The sequence below is a fragment of the Tripterygium wilfordii genome, chromosome 15, assembly GCF_013401445.1.
Source record: "Tripterygium wilfordii isolate XIE 37 chromosome 15, ASM1340144v1, whole genome shotgun sequence".
Taxonomy (NCBI): Eukaryota; Viridiplantae; Streptophyta; class Magnoliopsida; order Celastrales; family Celastraceae; genus Tripterygium; species Tripterygium wilfordii.
The window spans coordinates 1,606,483-1,630,766 of NC_052246.1; the positions used below are offsets into that span (position 1 = coordinate 1,606,483).

Genomic DNA, 24,284 nt, shown 5'->3' on the forward strand with positions numbered 1-24,284 from the left:
GAATATTCAATTTAAGTCATAACTACTGTATGTTACTACGCTCAGAGTGCGAACTTATCATTCTAGCCCCAACGAGACACATAGTTAGACAAATCCCTCGCTCGCTAGAGACATCTAGTTCATAGGGTTCGATATCCGACCATTGATTTTGTGATAATCTTAAACAATGTCCATAGCATAAGACTCAAAAATGTGACTAGGTGGTTTATAGTTTATACCAACTGATCCAAATTCCATCCACATCTCGTCTCACACTCTCACCCCTATATAACCATCCATTTTTATACTAATCATTAGGGTGTTGATACATTAATATCTTTGTAGAGCACACAAGTGGGTTTCACTTTGATTAGAGTTAGAATCCTACTTGTGAGATAAAAAAATAAAATAAAATAAAAAAGTAAGAGAATGCAGTACAAAGGAAGATTCGAGGAAGAAGGGGATCAGTATCTTTCCCGATTAAGACATCTCCATTACTACCAGTTATTATTATAACATGTAATGTAATTTTCTCATTCAAATCAAAGTCAACTTCGTCACCAAACTGCTGGATTTGACATTCCACGTGGTTCAATTTGCATTGCTCTTTTCTTTAATGCAATCTTTTTTTTAATGGATAATCATTCTATATTCTCTAATCTTTAAATGATGAGTGTGAGACTTTGTTAGTCTGGTACTCTACTTTTTTTTTTATTTTTTATATTAAGTGGGGTCCTTCCAAGTAAAACCGACGACAGGATGGTAAACTGTATTTTGATCTAACGGCTGCAAAAAGCAGATGGTAACAGAACGAATGTTTGGCTTCCTGGAGGAGACACCCCCAGAGCCAGAACCGATGCGTTTATACCGTGTAACGCGCTTTCTTTGGGTCCCACAACGCCTCGACAGTCCACACGGCATATACGTACTGAGACTGTGCGTTTTGATGACGGACTCGCAGCAGCAAACAGAGAGGGGGAGAGAGAGAGAGAGTGTAGAGATGAGGAGAAGAGTTTCACGGCGGAGAAGCATCGCAGACGTTGCCAAAATTCAGATGATGCAATACATACGGAGAGATTAGATTAGGTAGATAGGCATGCTACATACACACTATTCGAAACTCCATTTGGATTTTTCTCAATTCATTTTAATTATTTATTATCCAGTGGGCCGGTGTGATTTGTGAGGGGCAAAGTGTTAATATATTCCTTCGTTCTCTTGGGCCGCATGTTGGTCTCTCTGTCTCCCGTTCTTGTCGTTCTTGATCGTTCTGTTTTTCTGGAAATTTTGAACTGTTTTTGTTGATGGTTGAGGTGGTGGTGGCGGTGTTGGCCTAGTTTGGGATTTTTTTTTTATAATGTCGCAGAAGAGGCAGCAGGAGGATGGAAAGGCTCGATCGGAAGGGAATTTTTCAGAGGATAAGAGGAGAAAATTGAAGAAGTAAGTGTGTTTAATTGTTGGCAATTGCTTTGTCTGTGTGAAAGTTGATTGTAGGCATGAGTTAATTGCTTTTATTTAAGTTATTTTCGAATTGAATTGATAAACTTTTTGGTTTTCCTCAATCCTCATTTTGGAGAGAAGATGGTTGGTTGGACATGTTTTGTGTGGGTGGGTAACAGTGTCATTTATGTAAGTTCTCTGCCCAGAATGTAAAATTCTGGTTTTTTAGAGCTTAAGATGACTGCATTTAGCATAATACCATTGTGAAATGACATTGTACTTGTTCTCTTGAATGTTCTTTACATCTTTATTTTTAAATGTGGCCAATATATATATGCCAGAGATATGATTCAACAGAAATGAAGTTGTTTTGCCCTGATGCTGACATGAAATGAATTTTCATTTTTGTGATGTATGTGTTTAGAAAATCACTTACTATGCTTGCCTGTCATTTTGCATGAAATTTGATAATTGAACTGTTTATTGAACTATGCTTTCGAACATACTTTTCTTTCATTCGGTATTGATATATTTGTTGATAATGTTTAGCGTGGTTCAAGATGTTATGAGGATGCAGTCACTTCAGCGTTATTTAGAGCCGTTGATTCGTAGAGTGGTATGTTTATTCCTCTGTTTACTTATATTACAACCATGGTTCAAAACAATATTTGTTTCTGAAGAAAAAATCTACAAATTCTCATGGAAATGCCCATTTCAACATACATGCCATATGACTACTTGCTTCCTATTTCCATCAACTCCCACATTATACAAGTCCTCAAGGAAGGATAATAGATGCCAAGTTGAAGAATACAATGTAGTGTCTTTGTCTGTGGCTAGCAAGAAAAATCAATGACCCATACGGTACTGGTTCACTGGTTTTTTTAAATACCGCCGGTTTCCGTTTTTGTTTTTGTAATTTCAGTTTTTTAGTGGACTGAGACAAACCATGGCTGGTTTCCAGATTTCCCCATTCAACAGCCGGTTTGGTCTGGTATCAATGATACACATACATCTGTAATACCTACATGTCATGCATATACATGTACATTATATTTAAATGCGCATGTTGCAAAGTTCAATGGATTGTGCATAAGGTTGGTCCAAAAGTTCATATTATACTTTTACAGGTCAAGGAGGAAGTTGAGTCTGCTCTTAAAAGGCATCTATCCAGCATTAAACAGTAAGATCACTATCTTTTGATCGGAGTTTCTTATAACCTACATAGAAATGATAGGAAGACGATATGAAGCATCTACAGTTAGAAGTTGTACGTTGGCCATCCTTGGTATTGGAATTTGCATAGTTGAATTTTCATACGAATCCATGCAGGAACAGCAGGAAAGAGATGTGTACTACTGAATCTAGAAGCTTGCAACTGCACTTTCTAAATAATCTCTCACTTCCAGTTTTCACTGGAGCTCGAATTGAAGGAGAAGATTGTTTTGCTATCAAAGTTGCTCTTGTTGATGCTAGTACTGGGAAAATTGTTAGCACAGGTCCTGAATCCTCTGCCAAGGTTGAAATAGCAGTTCTCGAGGGGGACTTTGATGGTGATGACAACAACATCTGGACACGTGAAGAGTTCATAAGTAATATTGTTAGAGAAAGGGAGGGGAAAAAACCCCTTCTTACCGGAGATGCATTTCTGAATCTTAAGGAAGGCATTGGTTTCATTGGCGAGATCTCATTTACAGACAATTCTAGCTGGACAAGGAGTCGGAGATTTAGGCTTGGGGCTAGAGTTGTGGATAACTTTGATGGAACTATAGTTAGAGAGGCAAAGACGGAATCCTTCATTGTCAGAGATCATCGCGGAGAATGTGAGTACCATATGTGTTTATGTTTGTTAAATGAATCCTTCATTGTTAGAGATCTCATTAGCATATCACTGTTTTGCTGTTTAAGATATCTGTGAAAATTCAATTCGCAGCATAAAAGATAGTATCACACAATGATGAGTTCTATCAGATGAAAACTTAAATTGCATGTCTTGTTGAAAATGTTGATGCAATACTTTGTGACAACCATTGCATTATAAGAAGTTGCAAACCCGAATCTGAAAAGAAACTTTTGATGTTTTGCTTTAGTGTACAAGAAGCACCATCCCCCATCTTTATTGGATGAAGTATGGAGATTAGAAAAGATTGGAAAAGATGGAGCTTTCCATAGACGTCTCAGTCGAGAGAATATCAAGACCGTGAAAGATTTCTTGACCCTGCTCGTTATAAACCCTCCAAGGCTTCGGCATGTAAGAAACTAAGAACTCAGAGCCTTTTGTTTTCTCCTCGCAAATTTATAGTAGTTAATCCTGTTTTTAAGGCTTTCAAGTCAAAGTATCATCTACAATCCTAGAATGTTCATGCTTTGTCTAGTCCTCGTTAAGTTATGGGGAATTTTATATTAGTCATAACCATTTCATATACTGCTTAGTTTGAGTGATTTTATTCCAATATATTGCTGTAACAATTTTTGTTTGTCGGAACATGTGAAGATCCTTGGCACAGGAATGTCTGCTAAAATGTGGGAAGTTACTATTGAGCATGCCCAAACATGTGTCCTTGATAAGAAAATCTACATGTACAGCCCTCATGGTTCTCCACAGAAGACCGGCGTGGTCTTCAACATTGTGGGTCAGTTGCTGGGGTTACTCTCAGAGTGCCAGTATATTCCTACGGAAAAGCTGTCTGAAACTGAAAGGGCATGTTTCTCTTATCTCAGAGTTGGTTTGTTTTCTTTTTTACATTTCTAGAATGTTCAGCCATTTTGGTATTCTTCTGATTAATATGCTTCCAGGTTGACGCTCAAAACTTGGTAATTGCTGCATTTGAACACTGGGAGGGAGTTGTCTCTTTTGATGATGAATCGTCTCTAACAGGAGGCATTTCACAGTTGTCTAATGTTCTTCTCAGCTCAAGTATAACCACAACAGAGAAGTCTAATGCAAGCACGCTTTTGGCCTCATATAGGACAGGTGGATTTGATTACGCTCAGCCAGATCCCGCCTCACCAGATATCATGCCATCAACGTATCCTGTTGGGAGTGCAAGTGGCTTGGATGATTATGCCTTGCATGGTATCCAAAATATTGATCTTAAATACGACCAGACTTTGAGTTTTGGTGGCCAACTTCCCAACTCCCTGATCTGTGACATAGAATCCATAAACCAATCTTTCTGCGATGGTGACCATCTTCAATTTTTCGATACTGATCTTCAGACTCAGAATGTCAGTTTGGAATCAGAAGCTGATTTACAGAGTGCACTCGATAGCTTCCTGTCTCGTGCTACTATCTGTAAAGCTCAAACGAGATGGACTAAAATCTCAAGTGTATTGAAGTGGTTCTCAATACGGAAACTTGTGGCATTAAAACGGAGCCGTGTCCGAGAAACTCCAAGGTGATGTAGGTAGTACAAATAATTGGTGTGGAAATATATCACAAATAAGCGCTCCCCGGTTAAAATTTGTGCAGTTTAGAGTGAGACATTAGATTAGATGTAGTCATGTAGATATAGCTGGTTCATAAATCTCGACTCTGCTGGCAGCAGACGAGACGATTCCCATGCCCTTCCATATTAAATTTGTAAGTATGTATGATCCACAAAGTTATAATCTTCTGGGTTGTACTGTTGTAGTTGCTTAGCTCGAATACAGGCACACGGGCGCCCGAAATCGGTGTGCTTGAAATTCTGAAGCTTTCCAAGTTATTTTTGGATCACTGCAGCATTCATTCTGTATGATTGGTTCATTTGAATTTGTCTGTCCTGTCATTGATTTGTATACAGTTGTATTAGTCACTTTGCTGCCTGAGTTTTAGGCTTTGGTGTGGATGATCTTGTGGCAACCCATTTGTATCTTTTAATCTTTTTTTTTCCACCTAATGATCATCCAGAGAAGCATTGTGTGCAACGGGTAAAGTAGTGTTGGGAACATAATTAGGCTACCATGTGACTTGGTCCCTTTTGGCTTCCTTTAAAATTTACAGATTTGAGTCCAGCTTTCGGTACAAAGGTTGGGCTGTTCTTAGAGAGAATTGGCAATAGTTGGAGGAAGCTTTGATTCTGCAATACTATGTTTAGTCAGCTAAGAAAAGTAACAAATTAACTAGAAAGTCAGGAGGATATGCATACTTTTGGATTCCGTAAGGGTACTGTAGTAATTCTGAGCTATGAAATTTAAATTCCCACACGGTCCCAATCATTTTTTTCCCAAATATCAAAACTGTACACGATAAGGACAGATGACAAACAGCTATAGTAGCGTGGATTTTGTCTCATACTCTTACTAAAGTCGTCGAGAGAGAGAGAGTCTCTTTTCTCCTGTCATCAATAAAGTTGTTAGCTTTGCTGAATTTGGGTGGATCCGGATAGAGAAGAAGGAGAAGGAGAGTCATGGCAACATTTGGAGGGACAACCCAGAAGTGTAAAGCATGCGATAAGACTGTCTACTTGGTTGATCAACTCACTGCAGATAATAAAGTCTACCACAAAGCCTGTTTCAGATGCCACCATTGCAAGGGCACACTCAAGGTCATTGTTTTCTCTCTTCCGCTCCCCTTTTCATTGAATTTTTGTTGGTTTTGCTGCTGCTTATTAGATCATGTGTGAGGGATGGTTTTACTTGAATCTTTGCTATTTTGGTATTTAAATTTTTTTGGATATGGGTTTTGTGTTTGATGATCACAATCATAGTTAATGAGCTTATTTAATTAAAGTTAGATGCCGTTGCAGCAGGGATCTCTGTTTGATTTTTATTTTTCAAGTGTTCTAATAAATTTCTTGCTCAAGTATTCAAGTCTGATTTTGGGGGTAAAGAAAGTAATAGTTTTTCTATTACATGAGTGATCTGTCTGTATTGGTGTTTAGATTGTTTGTATATTTGATGTTTTACATATTGTTGGTTGATGATGGACCCCTTGCTGAATAGCTAGAATTGTCTTTTTCAAAACATAGACTTTGAATAGCGAAGTGGCATGGAAAACTTTGGCTCAATTATTAAAAGGTGGGGTGGAGTTTGAGTGGCAATTTCAAATTCCAATTGGTGAAGCTAAGCGTTTGAATTTTCCAGCTTTCTTTTTTTGTTGTTTATGGGTGGGGTAGATGAGAGAGACAAATTGAAAAAATTGACCAGAAAATGAGTGTTTTATGTATAGAAACTGATAATCATTTTTGTTATTGTCCAAGAACATTGATTACGTTCAGTAGAATGCGATGAATTTTTCTAGTTCTCAATCAAGAGCATGATTTATCTATCATCATAGTTTCTAATTAGACATTTTGAAGCAATGGAAGTGTTTTTGATTGATGGAATTTTTTTACATGGGACTTTGAGTTAAGTCTAGGAGGAACATGAATACAACTGCTACTGTATTCATGTTATCTTCATTACGTAGAAATTTCCTTAACCATAGTCCTTCGTTTGTGGATGGTGTTTGAGTCTTACTGTTTGTCTTATTTCCCTATTAGGGCAAATGCAATGGTGAAGTGGTATTGGGTCAACAAAGATGTTGTCTTTTGCTGATGTGGCTGTATTGTAAAATGTGTTTTGCTTATGTGGCTGTATTGGGATAAGTGTTTTGCTGATGTGGATGTATTGATATTTGATATTTTGGTGTAGTTTTGTTGTGGATAATATGGAGGAATGGAATGTTGTTGGGTTGGGTGGAAAGATAAAGTGTGTGGGAAGAAAAAGTGTATAGAAATTTGTGTTTTGCTGATGTGACTGTATTAGAATAAGTGTTTGACTTGACTTTTTGTGTAATAGAGGTGGGAGCGGGCCAACAAAAATGTTGGCCCAGCAACCTAAATCCCATTGCATTTGCCCTTAGCAGCAAGACTGTCTTGGCTACATTTGAATAATGTGCTCGGAGCAATCTAGCATTAAATTGGGCATTTTTTACTTATTTTTTTGCAATGGTTTGCCACAGATAAAGTATCCAAAAAACATAAATAAAATTTTCAGTGCTATAGTCGTCAGTGTGCCATGTTAGATTGTTAGCCATATGAGAGCCTTTTTAACTCTCCTTAGAATTCAATTTATCGTCCGTGCATAGATGTGGCGTCGTCAGGGACCCACTTGTTTTTTTTAGATGAGAAACCATGTATCTTTCGCCTATATAAACCTCGGGTACTTAAATTTTCACTCTCCCCCCGAATACCTTGGCAAGTCAAATGGTGTCAATATGGGGAGTTGAACTTGGGTCCCTTAGTTGGAACTTGGAAGTGTTCATCTCCGGCCAACTCAGCCACCCTTGAGTGGTTACCCATAAGTTTCTACTTGGGTTAATTTTCATGTTCCCAACATAAAATAACAAATAAAATATGAAGAACATGGTCTTTCTATCCACACTATGCTCCTAAAGTTTTAGAAGTTTGTTTCCCAATTGATATTTGTTCTCCTTCTATGCTTTTGCAGCTGAGTAACTATTCCTCATTTGAGGGTGTTTTGTATTGCAAGCCCCACTTTGATCAACTTTTTAAGATGACTGGAAGCTTGGACAAAAGTTTTGAAGGTAGATGAAAGCTATTGAGTTTCTCAAGTCAAATTACACTTGGTATCTGCTTGTTTAGTCTTACTCTTTGGAAAATTTTCTTTCCTTCAGGAACTCCAAAAACTGTTAGAGTTGATAGATCTGCTGATCAGGTATTCGACATTGTTAACTTTTGTCGTTTGCTTCTCTTGCAATTCGAACTATATATAGGATATATTTCTTAAGGCTATTAAAATTAAATGTTTCTTTGGGTGCTGTCTTCCAGAATAACACTAACAGCAAAGTTTCAAGCATGTTTGCTGGTACGCAAGACAAATGTGTTGGTTGCAAGAAAACTGTGTATCCAATTGAGAAGGTAAATGCGTATAATGTCAATGGGTCTGCCCTTGAGCTTTGAAGTAGAAAATTTATTTTGCTCTTAATGTCGATACTTAAGGTACATCAAATAGACTTGTGAATAAAAAAAAAAGACTCATGAATGGTGACCCCAAGCTCTTGAGGTAAAGGCTCGGATGATAATGATGAATGTCGATACTTAGATACGTCAAAGGCTTGCTTGATTTGTATCGAAGATTTGATTTTAAAGCAAATGATGAATCATAGATGATCGTTGTAGTTCTGATTGTTGTTCTAATTATATGCTCTGCATCCTTCAGGTGGCAGTTGATGGAAAATCATACCACAAGGCTTGTTTCAGGTGCACCCATGGTGGATGCGTGATCAGCCCATCAAATTACGTGGCACATGAGCATCGACTCTACTGTAGACACCACCACAACCAACTTTTCAAGGAGAAGGGAAACTTTAGCCAGCTTGACAAGCATGAAGATTCTAAAGAGGTGATTGAGAACAAGGTAGCCGAGTAATGTAGGTTGTGTGATAACTTGGGAGAAAGGGTTTCTATGAAGTTGAATGCGTTAACGCATGCTAGAAGAGCTACTAGGGCGTTCTTTCGTATGTAATAACTGTTTCAAAGTTTGAGCTTCTTGTTATGTTTTTTATTGTGAGTTTTTGTATGTTTAGTTACTCGAGACTGGAGAGTTGTTTTGAAGGCTTTTTCAAGAAACCTGTGAGGTAAAACACAAGGATATTCTGTTTATAAATTTCAAGCTTGATTGGTTCCATATGAGATTAGTAGAGGAATCCTTTTTTGTTTGTGCTACTCGATATTCACTGCTGCAAGGCATCCTTTTGGTTTGTGCTACTGAATTTTCACTGCTGCAAGGAATCCTGGTTATTTATCAATGTTGACATGATTTGGAAGTTTATTGTGAAATCTTGGCCAAGTTTGAGGGACGGGTTCACGGTGGTTCGGGGCGTAGAGTTTGAAAGAATTTGATAATTTTCAGTTAGAATCTCTCCATAACGTCCCTACTTTGCTTCCCCAGGTATTGTGAATCCTCCTCCTCATAAGTTTAGTCACTTTCCCTTTGTTTCTTACGCTAATCATTTTGAAATACTCCTAATTCCAAACTCAAATTGAGCTGTTCTTTGGTCGTCAAATTGTGTTTTGAGTCATTAATTTTTCAGAAACAAAACTGAACTGAGAAGCAACCACAAATCATTAGGCCAAGGTGAAGTGGAAGTGGAAATTAATGTTGTGCAGACCAGTATCTTGCTGTTCGTAAATGGGGAATTAATTCTGGTTTCATAACAGAACATCACTTGATTACAACTATTCACTTTGGAGACATTTGTGATTAGCCTCATCTATACAGGTTGCATTACACAGTTGTGCTAGTTCATGAAGCAAATTGGTTGGCTTCCATCAATGGTCTGTGTTGAATCAATGCACAAGTCCAGAGCCCCATCCTTGGTGTGTGGTTGGTTAATTCTCTCTCCTCTCTTGACTCTCCAGTACAGTTTGCAGGATTATTAACTCAGCTTAGCTTCCAGCCTCAGAGATGCTCTGTAACTTGGGTTGCCATGTTCTTGATCTGGCAGTAGTGGCAGAGTTAGCTGGGCTTGCTGTCTTTGTTCTCTGTTTGGTCACCTGAAAAATATGTATTCTATAATCAGAGATTGTACATCTAAAGCAGTGCCATTAAGTTATTTCTTAATATTGTCAGATCAGTCTGTTCTTAAACTAAAACTGTTCCATTTCTTACTTATCAAATCAAACATTTACAAATTGCAAACTCCATTTTTGCAAAATAAAAAATTAAAGCAGAGATAATGTGGAAAGTTGAACCCAATTCACCTGATTTTCCTCTTGTTTATCAGATCTTCTCGTTTCAATCTTCTCTACAGAATCTGACTGGGTTTTCTTCATCTTTGCAAATTTCTTTGCAGACATACCTTTCATCACCTCTAATACAACACAAAGACCCACAAAACAAACCCAAATCAGACTAACATGAAACCCAAAAAATTAACAGCATTGTTTCCACAACAGAACCAAAAAAAAATAAAAAATAATAGCAAACCTTGAGTGGTGATGAGCTTATAAACTTGTCCAAGAACAAGAGTATCAGTGGGTCTGAGGAGCTTAATCCGGGTTAAGCGAACTGGGTTTTCATTGTTTGCACTGCTGCATAGATCACCAGAAGGACACAAGGTTGTGGAGAGAAGAAGAGCTACATAGTGACCTGGGTTCATCTTCATGACCTCATTAGCAGTCAAAGGCCAGTAGAATTTCTCTACCTTGCCATTTGGGTGTTGGATCACTAGTGTTGCTGCATCAATTGCTTGGCAATTCCCCATTGCTGCTTTGAATACCAAACAAAGTGAGGAAGAGGAGATAGGATTGTATCCAATTTATCTCTCTTACAGTCCCCGGCCACCTCCACCACACATTGTGAATTGGGTGGTTGATTATATATATCAATGGCTTCTCTCAACTTTAGTTTTTTTTTTTTCCTAATCTGATTTTCAGGTTATATGTAGTCCTTGATGCGGAAGAGGGTAATTGCGTCATTTTGCGGATATTAATAAGGTCATGTGCCATGACGTGGTGTGCTGTGGTTGGCTGATGGCTAGCATCGGTTTTAAATTATGGATCCATCCGTTACATGTCTTTAACGGAGGATGGTCTTTAATTGGTATTGATCCAACGTCGTTAAGTAACGGTGTTTGACACGTCATCGGTTCCAAAGCAATATAAGGCGCCACGTGGGACCCATCTCTACTTTTTTAGACAGACGCTTACGTTTCGTACATGATGATAATCTCTGCAGGCGAGAAATATGCTTTTTGCCAAACAGTTCTTCCAAAGCCGCACTTATGGCATGTGACCTTCACGCTGTTCCGTTAATTTTGGTAGGATTTTTTTTTTTGAGAAATTTTGGTAAGATATTGAAATGATAACCAAAAAAAGAACTTTTTTAATAACCCTAACAAGGTCGTTTTTTTGCAAATAAAAACTTCAAGCCGCGATCATTTAAATGTGTACTTAATCACTACATTGATCCTGTATGCCAGATAAGCTCATGGAAAATCAACATGTGAGATCGTCTCAAAAAAAAAAATCAAAATTTGATATGAAAGTTTGACTAAAATATACTCACGAGATCTATTTGGACGATAAATTATTTATATTAAACTTATGCAAAGCAATAGTCAATCATCTATCAATGATTAAAATTTCCGAACATGCATGTAATTATGTAAATTGCCTAATGAAATAACCAAAGTAGAAAGTTCGATTTCTTTCTCATTCACAAAATTATTAATAACATAAACCCACAATTTATCAAACAAAGAAAACTAAATTACGTGACAAGTAGTAGACGTACGAACAATTTTTTTTACAAATCACCGAAGAAAAAAAGGAAAGGAAGGAATTTTTAGGGAGTGTGTGTGAGAAATGCACGCGGTTGGAAGAGAAGGTTGCAAGCATGCGTTGGGGGTAGTGAGGAGACGTTTCATATTAGCCACCGAACCCAAGGAAAAAGCCATAAAAGCGGGCCTGAAAGTTTCTGGAAAGGCCAGCGTGAAGTTGCCCAGTCCTGACCACAGGGGTCCCACTCCCATGCACACAGACCGAGACAGAGAAGAAGCCCATCTCCACACGTTAATAAGTGCAGACAAGTCAGTGCCAGACCTCTTTTTTTTTTTTTGCCCCCTTTTTAAATTATAAAATCAATTTATCGAGTGTTCTTATTTGGACTTTTCAGTCCAATAAAAAGTGTATTTAAAAAATAAAAATAAAAATTCCACGCTTGGTTTATGAATTTGGGAACAAAATGTGATCAAGTGGTGGGTCTCATTGTTTTGTATCCGTTTGTGCATGAATGTGCCCATAGTTTGTACTAAAATATTAGATTATACAAATAAAACTTTCATGCTTCAATTATTGTCTTAATATTGGTGTTCATTATTAATATACTACTTGCAATGCAATAATTATGAGAAATATTTGCTCACTCAAATCAATAATATTATCCCGTTTTGAGTTTATCAAATCTCTAAAAATACATCGAACCTACATGATTTTGTTTTTCTAAACCGTCGTTAACGATACTTTAGTAGAGAAAATGTTATGTTGAAGATTATAGATTTGACCATCTCACACAACGATATTGTCCGCTCTAAAATTTTGATTCACTCTAAATATATTAAATTAGATTACCCTAATTATGGCTTCGTCCTCATTAGAGAACTTTGTTGTTTGAGAGAGAAATAAATGGGGGAAAACCTTCAAGGAATCAACAATCTTGTCAAAAAAAACAGTCCACTTTATTTCAAAGGAATCCGTTGAGAATACTTTTGACACAATCATGAAAGCATTGTTCAGGCTTTGCACACTCGAAAAGAAAAGGAACACTACTTTTTTTTCCTATTGAATGCAATTGGAAACATGTGAAGTAAAAAAGTGTTGGGTATTCATTGCTGCTCACCTTCAATGAGATTCATACCATTCTCAACATCAGAAATGTGGCTGTGAATTGTGTGATAAAACTAGTGGGGGTATCATTGAATCCAAGAATGCAAGAAGGATAGACCAAACATCAATTGTAGCATTTGTAGGTTCACATTGTCACACTACCTATTGCCATTTGTGATTTAACAATTCCAGTTGAGTCATCCCAATTACGTAAAGACTAAACAACATATAGAGTGTTTTTATGGTTCTCAGGGGCGAAAGCCAAAACTTTACATAAAGGGGATTGTAGTGATGGGCAGAGAATTTTATGCCATGACAAACAAAACTAAGCATGGGTTCGGGGGTAGGAATTTTTTAAGGTTATCTATTAATTATACATTTGAAAGTACAAAAAATAATACTAAAAATAAAATTTTTATAAAAATATGATAAGTAATATTTGTCACGTCTTATTGTTTCAACAATGATCATGATTTTTTATATATAATGAGAGGGGTCCAAATTAAAAACTCAAGAAGGTCTAAATTGAAATTAGTATTATTAATTTTTTTTGAGGGGGGTCAGCTTGCCGCCCTCGGTCCAACGTGGCTTCGCCACTGATGGTTCTTGAGAGTGTAAGACTAACTCTGTATGTGCTAACAGTCGATCCTAAGTCCAGATAAAGGAGAAGGGTTGTGATAGATTGACAGTCAACGTAAAATTTTGCCAGCCATATAAACACAAGTCTAAATGAAAATGTTAATAGGGGTAGATGAATGTATGATCCATAATATAAATGAACGGAGAATACGAATACACGTGATGGATGTGAATTTTCATTGATGTTCTTATAAACTCATGTAGTGAATCTCAAATTTTTATGAATAAAGGCTTTGATGTGATGTGAGTGTAAGACTTTTGTCTCTGTTCATCTCAATTAGCATTACTTGTCCATACATTATACATCAAAAAAATATATGAGATTAGGGGCATCCACGTGTGTTATTGGTGTCCAGATTATAAAATCTCCCCCCTTCTTCCTTGGAAGTACCAAACATAATCAAAGAAAATCTAGGGAATATCCTCTTTTAAATATATCTTTATATATTATATAAGACCCTTAATCACTCTTACCACATTTGTTGGGTGGGTGGACAAGAATCTTGTACCTAAGATCTTGTACGAGAACAAATAATGGTGTGTGTTAGTTCAAGACAAGCATTATATGATTAACATGGTGGATTGCATTTGATCTTCGTAAAAATAAACATGCATGCTATTGAACATTGTTGTCTTAAAATTTGATTTGTTGTCTCCTGTTAGTGGTAAGGTGACTGATACCTTTTTCTAGTGAAAAGACAAATTCATAGAAAGTTCATTCATCTTGACAAGAAAAAGAATTAATGTCCTCCCAACAAAGAAGCAAGCTTTTTCCAGAACTGACAGGCTTTTGCAAACTTTGTGACCATCACCATGTCTAAAACCAATTGAGTGAAGGGAACACAATAGGCTGTTAAAAAAAAAAGAACCAAGAGAAAGAGAGACATGGCAGTATTAAGGATTACTTTCCAATAGCAATAATCAGAGATAGAGAGATGCCAGAGAGCAAAATTGCCTCAGAAGTCCATCAATCACGGCCCATTATCTTTTGGGCTTTCTAAAAATGGACTTCGACTGAAAGGAAGTCTAGTACCTGGACTCAACTGAAAGATGTTTGGGCCGAATTAGTCGTAAATATAGGCCCGTGAACTGGGCCACTGGGCTGTTATATTGAATCACTTGTTTGAGTGGGCCATTGGGCTGTTTGCTAGGCAGTAATTTTAGAAGCCCAGTCTTGACCTGGGGCCTTAAGCCTAAAACAATGTGAGTAATTGAAAATGGTTCGAAGTTTATGCGGATAGTGACTTAAAAATGGGATAAGTCAAGATCAGGATTCCACGAAAAAATATCTCAATGGATTGGTTGGAACATTAGATTTTGGGCACCATAAATCCTAGGCTAAGTATAACCCCTTCGGAAATGGGTGCCGGAGGTCTGCTGTAATTTTTTTTATAGCAAACCCCACCTTAGTGAATAAGAGCTGTTCAAAATTTTTCTAAAAATAAAATAAAATTATGGATGTGTTTTGATTGTGTTTACGAATTTAACGGTATAATTCTCGTCCCAAACAAAAATCAAATTCATCACAAGATAGACATATAATGTTACGGGTTTATATTCAACGATCCACAATTTTCATCTCTTTTTCACGTTCAATTTGATTTTTGTATGGGATAAAAAAATATACCATTCCACTCTTAAACCTTATCAAAATGCATCCATAATTTTTAAAAAATAAAATAAATTTTTTTAATGACATTAAAACCATTACAATGCAACCCGCTGTAAATTTACAGCAGGTTTTTTATCGCAGGTCCCAGCCACCCTTTGAAAATGACATGGAGAAGATCGCGAGATCAAACGGTGAGCATTTAAATGAAAAAGCCCACAGCCTTAAAAACTCACGGGACAAGAACGGCACCGTTACACACGCGCCTGTAATTTTGTGAACCCATATTCGCATCAATAACCGAATCGGGTCTTAATCTGGGGTGCGGGTTTATTTGCCAGCACCACGGTTTGACCAGAACCGTATTCAAGTACTTCCCTTCCTTTTTGCCATTTGGTTCTAAATTCTGTATAGATGGATCGAAAAGCTGCTCGGTTTATTTCTCTCTCTGCAGCGATGGATCTGACGGTGTATTAGATTGGTTTTTCTTCGTTATTTGGAAGCGCTAGAATCGCAATTCAATCAATTTCGCGGAGGTCGAAGGTTAGGGTTTCACGTGCGTACAGCTGATGGTCGACGCTACTTTGTTGCTGCGAGGATATAGGGTTTCGAATTGTTGAATTTCGAAGGGGTTTTGTGATTAAACAGGAAGGGATTGATACTACTCACTGTGATTGAAGGTGGGATCGAGGCTAGAACTGGGGAAAATGCTAGGCTATGCGTGGACGGGCAAGGTGAGGATAGGAAACGGGGTCTGCATATATGGATAGGACCTTTGCCCAGCACTCCGAGTGTAGCTGGTGATGGTTCTTCTTCGTCTCTGTTTTCCTCTCCGCGTAATTCGTTTTCCGAGGTATTATAATGATTTCTGTATGACGTTGTGATCAGTAGTGGTTATTAGGCTATTACATTGATTAGCTGAAAGAAGGGTGTTGGACATCATGCTTCTATGTTTTTTTGACGGTATTACAAAATCCAAATTGAGATATCAATTTTGTTCTTAAGAATCATGTATCGTGGATTGATTCATGAATAATTTCATGTTTTGATCAGTTTCTATCAATTTTATGATTTTGTCAAATTATCTTTTGAATTGTTGATGGGCTATCATGTTGGCTTTAATAGGAAGGTCGGACAGGGAATGAGGAGTTTGTTTAGTCACTGTTGGGGTTCTTGGTAGATTCATTGAAGCTTCTTATTATGGGGGACTTTATTTGCCGGGGTAGAAGAAGGTTTTTCTCTGTTGCATGTTGTTATTGGGGTTTAGGACTAATGTGAGTGTACTTTATTGACGTCATAATTGCAACTTTTGTGAAAATTTTGATATGAAAATTTTAATAAATTGATTGAAGATTTGTGCAATTATTTGCATTAAATAATTGGAGTAATGTGGTCGCTTTTAGAGGAAGATAGGAGTCCCGACTAGTTATATTACTATGATCAAGTATATATATAAAGGAGCCGTAGCTAGTGTTAGGACTAACGGAACCATCACAACAGGTTTGCGCCAGGGGTCGGCACTAAGCTCATTCCTTCCCGTTATAGTAATGGATGAACTCACACCACATATCCAAGGTGAGGTACCTCACCTTGGTGTATGTTGTATAAGAGAGATTAGGAAGCGAAGAGAAATACCTAAAAAGACATGACTTGACGTAGTAAGAAATGATATTGATTTAATAGGAGTTCATGAAAGTATGATCCTGGATAGAAATGAATGGAGGAAACAAATACACGTAGTGGATTCCCTTTGATTTTCTCAGACTCATGTAACTGAACTCAAACTTCTAGGATAAAAGCTCGGCTCGGCTGATGATGATGACAATTGAATGGTTTTCTAGATGCATGATTATGGTTGACTATATATCTCTAGGATCTGTCAGTGTTGTCACGAGGCCGCCGGGCGCGCGCCTGGGCTCTCCAGGCGGGTGCCTCGCCTAGTCTTAATTGCCTGGCTTCAGCCAGGAGTGGGCTAGGCGCAAGCCTTAGACCAGGCGCAAGGCTGGTCGGGTGCTCGCCTAGGAGAATTGAGGTCAAAATGATCTCTTTTTTTAATTTCAAAAGTATTTCTTGATTGTCAAAAATGAGGTCCACTAATTATATGACTTCACATGAAGGCTAAATGAGGTCCACGTGTCAAGACCACTATCTTTGGTGACTTACAGAAACAACACTTGCGTAGGTGTCTGACTCCCCTTCTTGCTATATTTTTTGCAATCACAGGTCTATCAGTGGTGTTCCTCAATCCTAAAAAATGAGCCTTTATATGCCTTTATCACATGAATGCTAAATGAGGTCCATGTGTTAAGGCCACACTATCTTTTGGTAACTTACAGGCTTACAGCAACCAAAACATTTGCTTAGGTGTCTGTTAACCTAGTACACGTGTTCTTAAAAAATGAGCATTTCCTGCTTCTAATATATTATTTAATTTTAACCTATATTAGTCAGAAGTTCATATCATATTATCCTTCTCAATTAATTAATACTTATTCAGAATTAAATGGGATAAAATCTTTATATTTAAAGGAATAAATTTTTCCCCTTTTTCACTTGGGCGCGTGCCTTGCGCCTCAGGCGTTTGATGGGTCATGCGCCTTTCGCCTTTAACAACACTGGGATATGTTCATTAATTTGGTCATGATTCTCTATATTAATGACTTTAAGTAGATGCTACTGATAGACCTGTTGAATGAGATGATTTTGAGATGAGTGGCTGTGGCCGATCAATTATAGTCTGTTGTAATCTTTTTGCTACGTTTCGTATGATACAGAACCTATATGGCTTTTCTAACCCTTTTATACAGAAGTTCCACTTAAAGTTCGACTAATGTTTCCCTTCTTTCCTCCACAGGATGGACGCAAGACAGTGTTGGTGACTGTACTCTCTTCATTGGAATAATTCCCCACCTTTCATTGGAATAATTCCCTCACTGACTTCTAGTAAAGAGAAAATTTAAAGCTAGGAGTGAATTGGCTTTATCGACCTGGTGAAGCAAAGCTTGGCGACGGCATCCTGTTGGAAGCTGCGCCAAACAAGATATTTTATTCTTTTCACAGGGATGAAATCCCAGCTGCATCCTTACTTCATCCGTGTTAAGTTGCTTTCCTTCCGAAAGGTGTTGAACTTTCGTCAGAGATTTGCCGGCGTGTTAATGACATTACAAACAAGTGTTTGTGGTGGCTAACTGATCAAGACTTTATTGATGTGGGTTTTTCTTACACTTAGTATAGATGCTTTAAATTATATACTTTTGTTGTTAACATGCTACTTGTTTACAGGAACACAGGAAGAAATAAATCAATTATTTTATAAGACTCGTGTGGAAATGCATGCAACAGTGCAGCCTGGCGGCCGTTCTCCAAACCAAATTAATGGCCGAACACCAACATCACAGCTGAAACCTGGTTCTGATACCATACAAAACAGTGCTTCCTCCTTTCCTTCTCAAGTTAAGGGAAAGAAAAGGGAGCGGGGAGATCAGGGCTCTGAGCCTGTCAAACGAGATCGTTCAATAAAAAATGATGATGGAGACTCTAGCAATGGCAGAGCAGACGTCATCTTCAAGTCTGAGATTGCTAAAATTACAGAGAAAGGAGGGCTTGTGGATTCTGAGGGGGTAGAGAAGTTCGTGCAACTCATGCTCCCCCAAAGAAATGAGAAAAAAATAGACTTGGTTGGGCGTTCGATACTTGCTAGCGTTGTAGCAGCCACAGATAAGTTGGATTGCTTAAATAAATTTGTGCAGCACAAGGGCTTGCCTGTATTTGATGAATGGCTCCAGGAGGTCCATAAAGGCAAGATTGGTGATGGTAATAGCCCCAAGGATAGTGATAAATCTGTCGAGGAGTTTCTACTTGTTTTACTCCGTGCCCTAGATAAGCTTCCTGTTAATCTTGACGCCCTACAGATGTGTAACATTGGCAAATCTGTGAATCATCTACGTTCACATAAGAACATGGAAATTCAGAAGAAAGCAAGGAGTTTGGTTGATACTTGGAAGAAACGTGTTGAAGTTGAGATAGATGCAAAGTCGGGTTCAAATCCAGCTGTGCCCTGGTCAGCAAGACCTCGTATTCGTGAAATATCTCATGGGGCAAATAGACAGTCAGGTGGAACTTCTGAGGTTGCTGTAAAGAATTCAGTTACACAGCTTTCGGCTTCTAAACCAGCTTCAGTTAAGCTTGTTCAGGGTGATGCTACAACCACGCCGCCTGCTTCGGCTTCTCTGGAATCGATGAGAACAGCTCAATCACCTGTATATGCAAGTACGGATGCAAAAGATGGAGAGTCTCGAAATGCAGCTGCTGCTGGTGCCTCTGATATTCTATTAATGGCGGCCAGGGATGAGAAAAGTAGCAGTTCTGGTCAGTCACATACTAATAGTCAGTCTTGTTCTGGTGACCATGCAAAAAGTGGTGGAGTTTTTGGTAAGGAGGATGCACGAAGCTCAACTGCTGGTTCAATTACAGTGAATAAGATTACAGTTGGTTCTTCAAGGAATCGTAAATCTATCAATGGATTCTTTGGGACAGCTCTATCAGGGGTACAGAGGGAAGCTGGGTCAAGTAGAAGTTCTGTGAACAGAAATCCTACAGAAAAGGTATTACAGTCCACTTTGACATGCGAAAAGGCATTTGATGAGCCTCTGGTTGAGAACACTACTCAAAAACTTATTGTCAAGATTCCAAATCGAGTTAGCAGTCCTGTGCAAAGTGCCAGCGGGGGATCCGTTGAGGACCCTTTGTTCATGAATGAAAGAGCTACTTCTCCTCTGCTTTTGGAGAAGAATTATCAATTTGATCGTAATCTGAAGGACAAGGATGATGCTAATCGAGCTAATGGTCCTTTCAATGTGAATAATGAGTCATGGCAAAGCAATGATTTCAAGGATGTACTGACCAGTTCTAATGAGGGAGATCCGTCACCTGCTGCTGTTCCAAAGGAGGAGTGCTGTAGGGCTGTTGATGATTGTAAGAAGTTGACAGAAGTGTCTAGGGCTGTTTCTTCTCCTTCTGGAAATGAACAAAAATCTGGGAAGCTGAATGATGCTTCTTTTAGCTCCATAAATGCTTTGGTTGACAGTTGTGTCAACTACTCTAAAGCGAATGCATCTGTGCCAGCTGGGGATGATGTTGGGATGAATCTGCTTGCACGCGTGGCTACTGAAGAGATGTCCAAATCCGAAGTGATTTCAGCATCTAATTCTCCTCAACGAAACAACCTTTCGCTGGATAACTCTACTACTGGCCATGTTTCAAAATTGAAATTGTCAGCTGGAGATGACCTTGCACAAGATGGTGGTAGTCTTAGTCCTGATGGCCCCTGTGATCAGGAGAAGCATTGGCCTAGATTTGCTGATGGAAAAACTGCTTCTTTGTTATCTCATGGGAATTCCACCAACGATGTCAATGGACATTCAAATTCCTCTGATATTGATTGGCATCAAACTGTAGACCCATGTGCAGAAAATAACAGAAAAATGAAGGAAACCGGAGCAATGGATTTTATTACTGGGCCTTATGTAAGCTCTGTGGAGAAGGCCTTGAAGGTAGAAGGAAGTGGAGAAGCTAAAGAGGAAAGTGCAGGTCTTGAGGTGATTATAGATCACGTTCTAGATACTAAACTGGAGGCAAGCAGTTCTTTTTTAACACAAGGAAAGTTAGATGTGTCAGGTTTGGATTTTAAGCCGGTAGCTGTTGAAGGAACATCATTGTATCAATCTTTAGAAATTGATGGTGACAGAAAAAATGTAGCTGAAGGGTTGAGCAGTATTATGCAGACAGAGCAGAAGCCATATTCCGTGACGACGAGCTCCGAGATTGTAAAAGGAGGGGATGAGGACTTGTCTAATCCTTCTGGTTCTGGTAAAGATATGAACAATGCTGAAAATTGTAATGAGGACAAGACTGAGGAGGTGGAAATCAATGCTGGCAGTCATGTCAATAGCTGTCGAAAGCAATCAACTGCGCCTGATGAGAATGCTGATTTACTTTTGGAGCATTGTACTGGAGCTGATGGGGGTTCACCTTTTATTGATAACAAGGGCGTGCATTTAAGCAAGAGTGTAGAAGGAAATGATGTGAGTGACCTGCATGCAGGTTGTGGACCTGCACCTCCCAAGCCAGAAGCAGAACCGTGTGTAGGGTCAAAGGGATCCAAGTTGAATGCCGGTGGAAATAATGAAGCTGAGGAGTGTACATCTGCCTCTGCAGATGGTTCTTCTCCCTCTGCTACTGGTAGGGTTAATGCAGATGCGAAAGTAGAGTTTGATCTGAATGAAGGCTTTAATGCCGATGATGCAAAATACGGGAACACAAATAACTCAATATCACCTTCATGTTCTGCTTCTATTCCATTGATTAGCCCTTTCCCTTTTGCTGTTTCTTCTGTATCTAGTGGTCTCCCTTCATTGATTACTGTGGCTGCTGCTGCAAAAGGGCCCTTTGTTCCACCAGAGGATTTATTGAGGAGTAAAGGAGAACTTGGTTGGAAAGGATCAGCTGCAACAAGTGCATTTCGGCCAGCTGAACCTAGAAAGGTTTTAGATATGCGATTGGGTTTAACTAGCGTATCTCTTCCAGATCCTACTGTTGGCAGGCCCAATCGCCTTTTACTGGATTTTGACTTGAATGTACCAGATGAAAGAGTCATCGAGGATTTAGCATGTCAGTCTTCTACTCAAGATACAGGTTCTGTGCAAGGGCTTACAAATAGTTGCAATATCGCAGATGAACTCATTGGTTCTGGCCCTAGTCGTGCCTCTGGAGGACTTGATATTGATTTGAATAGAGTTGATGATGCTGTTGATATGGGGAACAGCTTAACAAGCAGTGGTCATAGAGTGGAATTTACACTTCCGCCAGTCAAATCATCATCAACTGATTTTCTTAAAGGTGAGGGGAATACCCGCAGGGATTTCGATTTAAATGATGGGCCTGCTATTGATGAGATTGGTGCAGAACCATCACCATTTAGTCAGCGTGCAAGGAATACTGTGCCATCACAGGCATCTGCGCCTTTGCTTCGGATGAACAATCATCATATGGGAAACATTTCAACATGGTTTACACCGTCAAATACTTATCCTGCAGTATCAATTCCACCTATCTTGCCTGAGAGGGAGCAGTCTTTTCCAATGATTGCTCCTGTTGGGCCTCAGAGGATGATGACCCCAACTAATAGTAGCACACCATTTAGTCCCGATGTTTACGGGGGACCGGTATTGTCATCTTCTCCTGCGGCTCCTTTCCCTCCTACTCCATTTCAGTATCCTGTCTTCCCTTTCGGGGCAAACTTTTCTCTTCCATCAGCCACATTTCCTGGTGGTTCAACCGCACATGTGGATTCATCGTCTGGTGGGAGAATTTGGTTTCCTGTTGTGCATTCACAATTATTAGGACCTCCTGGCGCAGTCCCATCTAATTACCCAAGGCCTTATGTTGTTACCCTTGCTGATGGCAGCCATAGTGGTGGCACTGACAGCAGTAGGAAATGGGGTGGTCAGGGTCTAGATCTCAATGCAGGACCGCTGGTCCCAGATATAGAAGGGAGAGAGGATATGACTGCTATTGGGGCAAGGCAACTGTCTGTTGCCAGTTCACAGGCTCTAGTAGAGGAGCAAGCACAATTTTATCAGGTAGCAGGTGGTAGTGCTTTAAAGAGGAAGGAGCCAGAGGGAGGATGGGAGGGTTACAGGCAGACACCATGGCGGTAGGAATTAAAAATGACAGGAATCTGGGGGATCCATCAAAGCTGTAAGTTTCTGATGTATAAGCCACTTAGTTTTCTTGTTCCCGTTCCTGCACTGCTTGGTAATCAAGCACCTTGTGCATTAAAAACTCTCTCTTTGCCCCCACCTCCCCTCTTCTCAGGCAAAGTTGTGCATAATTCTGCCATTAGGTGTATATGTTTACCTAGTTGTGATGTTTTTGTATGTCAGTTTCTTGAGGATGGGGCTTTGTTCGACACCTAAATATCAACATCCTACTTATGTGCTTTCAATGATGACTGATGAGTGGTAAGTGAGTTCTTTGATGTTTTTCATTTTCTCTGACCCCCAGCCCTTTTGCTGTATCGGTTGTATCCTCCAAGGAATCTGTCTGGGTCTTCTAGCTTTTTATTGAATTGATCTGGGGGACTGCAGATCACTTTCCCCTTTGTAGATATTTTAACTGTTGGAAATCATGCCTTTCTTAGTTGCCCAGACATTTGAAATTGGTGCCCATACTGTTCAGTGAATCGACAAATATACCTTTGGATCAGAAACAAATCCCATCAATAATGGGGTTGGATCAGAAAACTGGTTTAAGCATAAGCCCTTTTCTAAGTGCTTTCTTGTTACTTTATGTTCCTTTTAGCTTCTGTTTTTCACTATTACACATAGATAGAGTGGACGGCAAATTTTGGTTCTTGATGCTGCTGTGTTTAATTAGATTTTATGTTTATTTGATCGTGAAAGTTTGAATGCCTGTATAATTTGGCGAACAATGTTCGAGACATGGTTTTATTTATATTTTTTTAATGACGAGGAAGCATAGGCCTTTGGTCCATGTCTCCAAGTACCTATGCGAGGAAAGGGTACTGTTTGATTCCTGGGGGCTGCTTTTATGGGTTATGATCCTTCTTCCTATGTTGTGAAGTCAGAAATTTTCATTTATTTTACTGGTCAATTGAGGGGAGTAATGTGTGAAATTGCTTCCCATATCATGTGGGATATGTAAAATGTTGTCGTCTAAAGTATCGATGAATTTTCTGTTGTTTTCCGATTATTATTCTTTTGATTGTTCAACACTTTGTTGCTCCATTTATCTTGGGTAGGGACTATTACTCTTATAATTCAACCACTCAGTAGGTATGCTGGTGGTGTAAATGGGTCCATTTGATTGCATATATCTGTTGTGATCTTATCTCTGTGGTTGCATGTGTAAGTGCTTTTGGAACCCATAAAATGTCGACCTTCATTTCTGCATTTCTCTCAAGTGTACTTATACATTTCAGTCTAAGATATTCTACTTTTTCCTTTAAAATTGCCTCTTCAACTATGCCCTTCTTTTGTGGGTGCCCAGTTTCTGGGGTTTCTGGATTTTCTTCCGAATGGGATACTGGAAGTCTGGAAGGCAGGTCAGAAATTTATAACCCAATAACGTTTGAATGTTCTACTTTATGAGGTAGGTTGTGAGTGGATTTATTGGTGAATGTTTAAAATCCTAATGTAACTTGGGCATATTCACTTTTGGAATGACAAACAAACATTGCACTTTACAGAAGATAGCCGTTCATCCTCAGAAGAACGCAACTT

At 38.9% G+C, this 24,284-nt stretch overlaps 4 protein-coding genes across 4 annotated transcripts; 3 read left to right on the top strand and 1 right to left on the bottom strand.

Annotated features, from left to right (window-relative positions):
* Positions 1-936: 936 nt before the first annotated feature.
* Positions 937-5,249, top strand: LOC120016124 (calmodulin-binding protein 60 A-like). Its single transcript, XM_038868745.1, has 7 exons — positions 937-1,419; positions 1,969-2,035; positions 2,550-2,602; positions 2,752-3,242; positions 3,510-3,670; positions 3,914-4,120; positions 4,216-5,249. The coding sequence occupies exons 1-7, from the start codon at positions 1,337-1,339 to the stop codon at positions 4,819-4,821; spliced, it is 1,668 nt and encodes a 555-aa protein (XP_038724673.1). The 5' UTR covers positions 937-1,336; the 3' UTR covers positions 4,822-5,249.
* A 445-nt stretch (positions 5,250-5,694) lies between these two features.
* On the top strand, positions 5,695-9,071 carry LOC120016125 (LIM domain-containing protein WLIM1-like). The gene is made up of 5 exons (XM_038868746.1): positions 5,695-5,948; positions 7,834-7,930; positions 8,021-8,061; positions 8,175-8,264; positions 8,566-9,071. Exons 1-5 carry the CDS (start codon positions 5,811-5,813, stop codon positions 8,773-8,775), a joined length of 576 nt encoding a protein of 191 aa, XP_038724674.1. The 5' UTR covers positions 5,695-5,810; the 3' UTR covers positions 8,776-9,071.
* Positions 9,072-9,522: 451 nt separating this feature from the next.
* Positions 9,523-10,752, bottom strand: LOC120016126. Its single transcript, XM_038868748.1, has 3 exons — positions 10,336-10,752; positions 10,110-10,219; positions 9,523-9,902 (listed from the first exon to the last, which is right to left on the bottom strand). The coding sequence occupies exons 1-3, from the start codon at positions 10,610-10,612 to the stop codon at positions 9,795-9,797; spliced, it is 495 nt and encodes a 164-aa protein (XP_038724676.1). The 5' UTR covers positions 10,613-10,752; the 3' UTR covers positions 9,523-9,794.
* Positions 10,753-11,714: 962 nt separating this feature from the next.
* On the top strand, positions 11,715-24,252 carry LOC120016765. The gene is made up of 12 exons (XM_038869679.1): positions 11,715-11,938; positions 15,127-15,250; positions 15,397-15,452; positions 15,631-15,835; positions 16,386-16,557; positions 16,666-16,718; positions 16,856-17,014; positions 17,837-17,863; positions 17,979-18,162; positions 18,265-22,740; positions 22,926-23,003; positions 24,052-24,252. The coding sequence occupies exons 1-10, from the start codon at positions 11,715-11,717 to the stop codon at positions 22,698-22,700; spliced, it is 5,640 nt and encodes a 1,879-aa protein (XP_038725607.1). The 3' UTR covers positions 22,701-22,740; positions 22,926-23,003; positions 24,052-24,252.
* Positions 24,253-24,284: the final 32 nt, after the last annotated feature.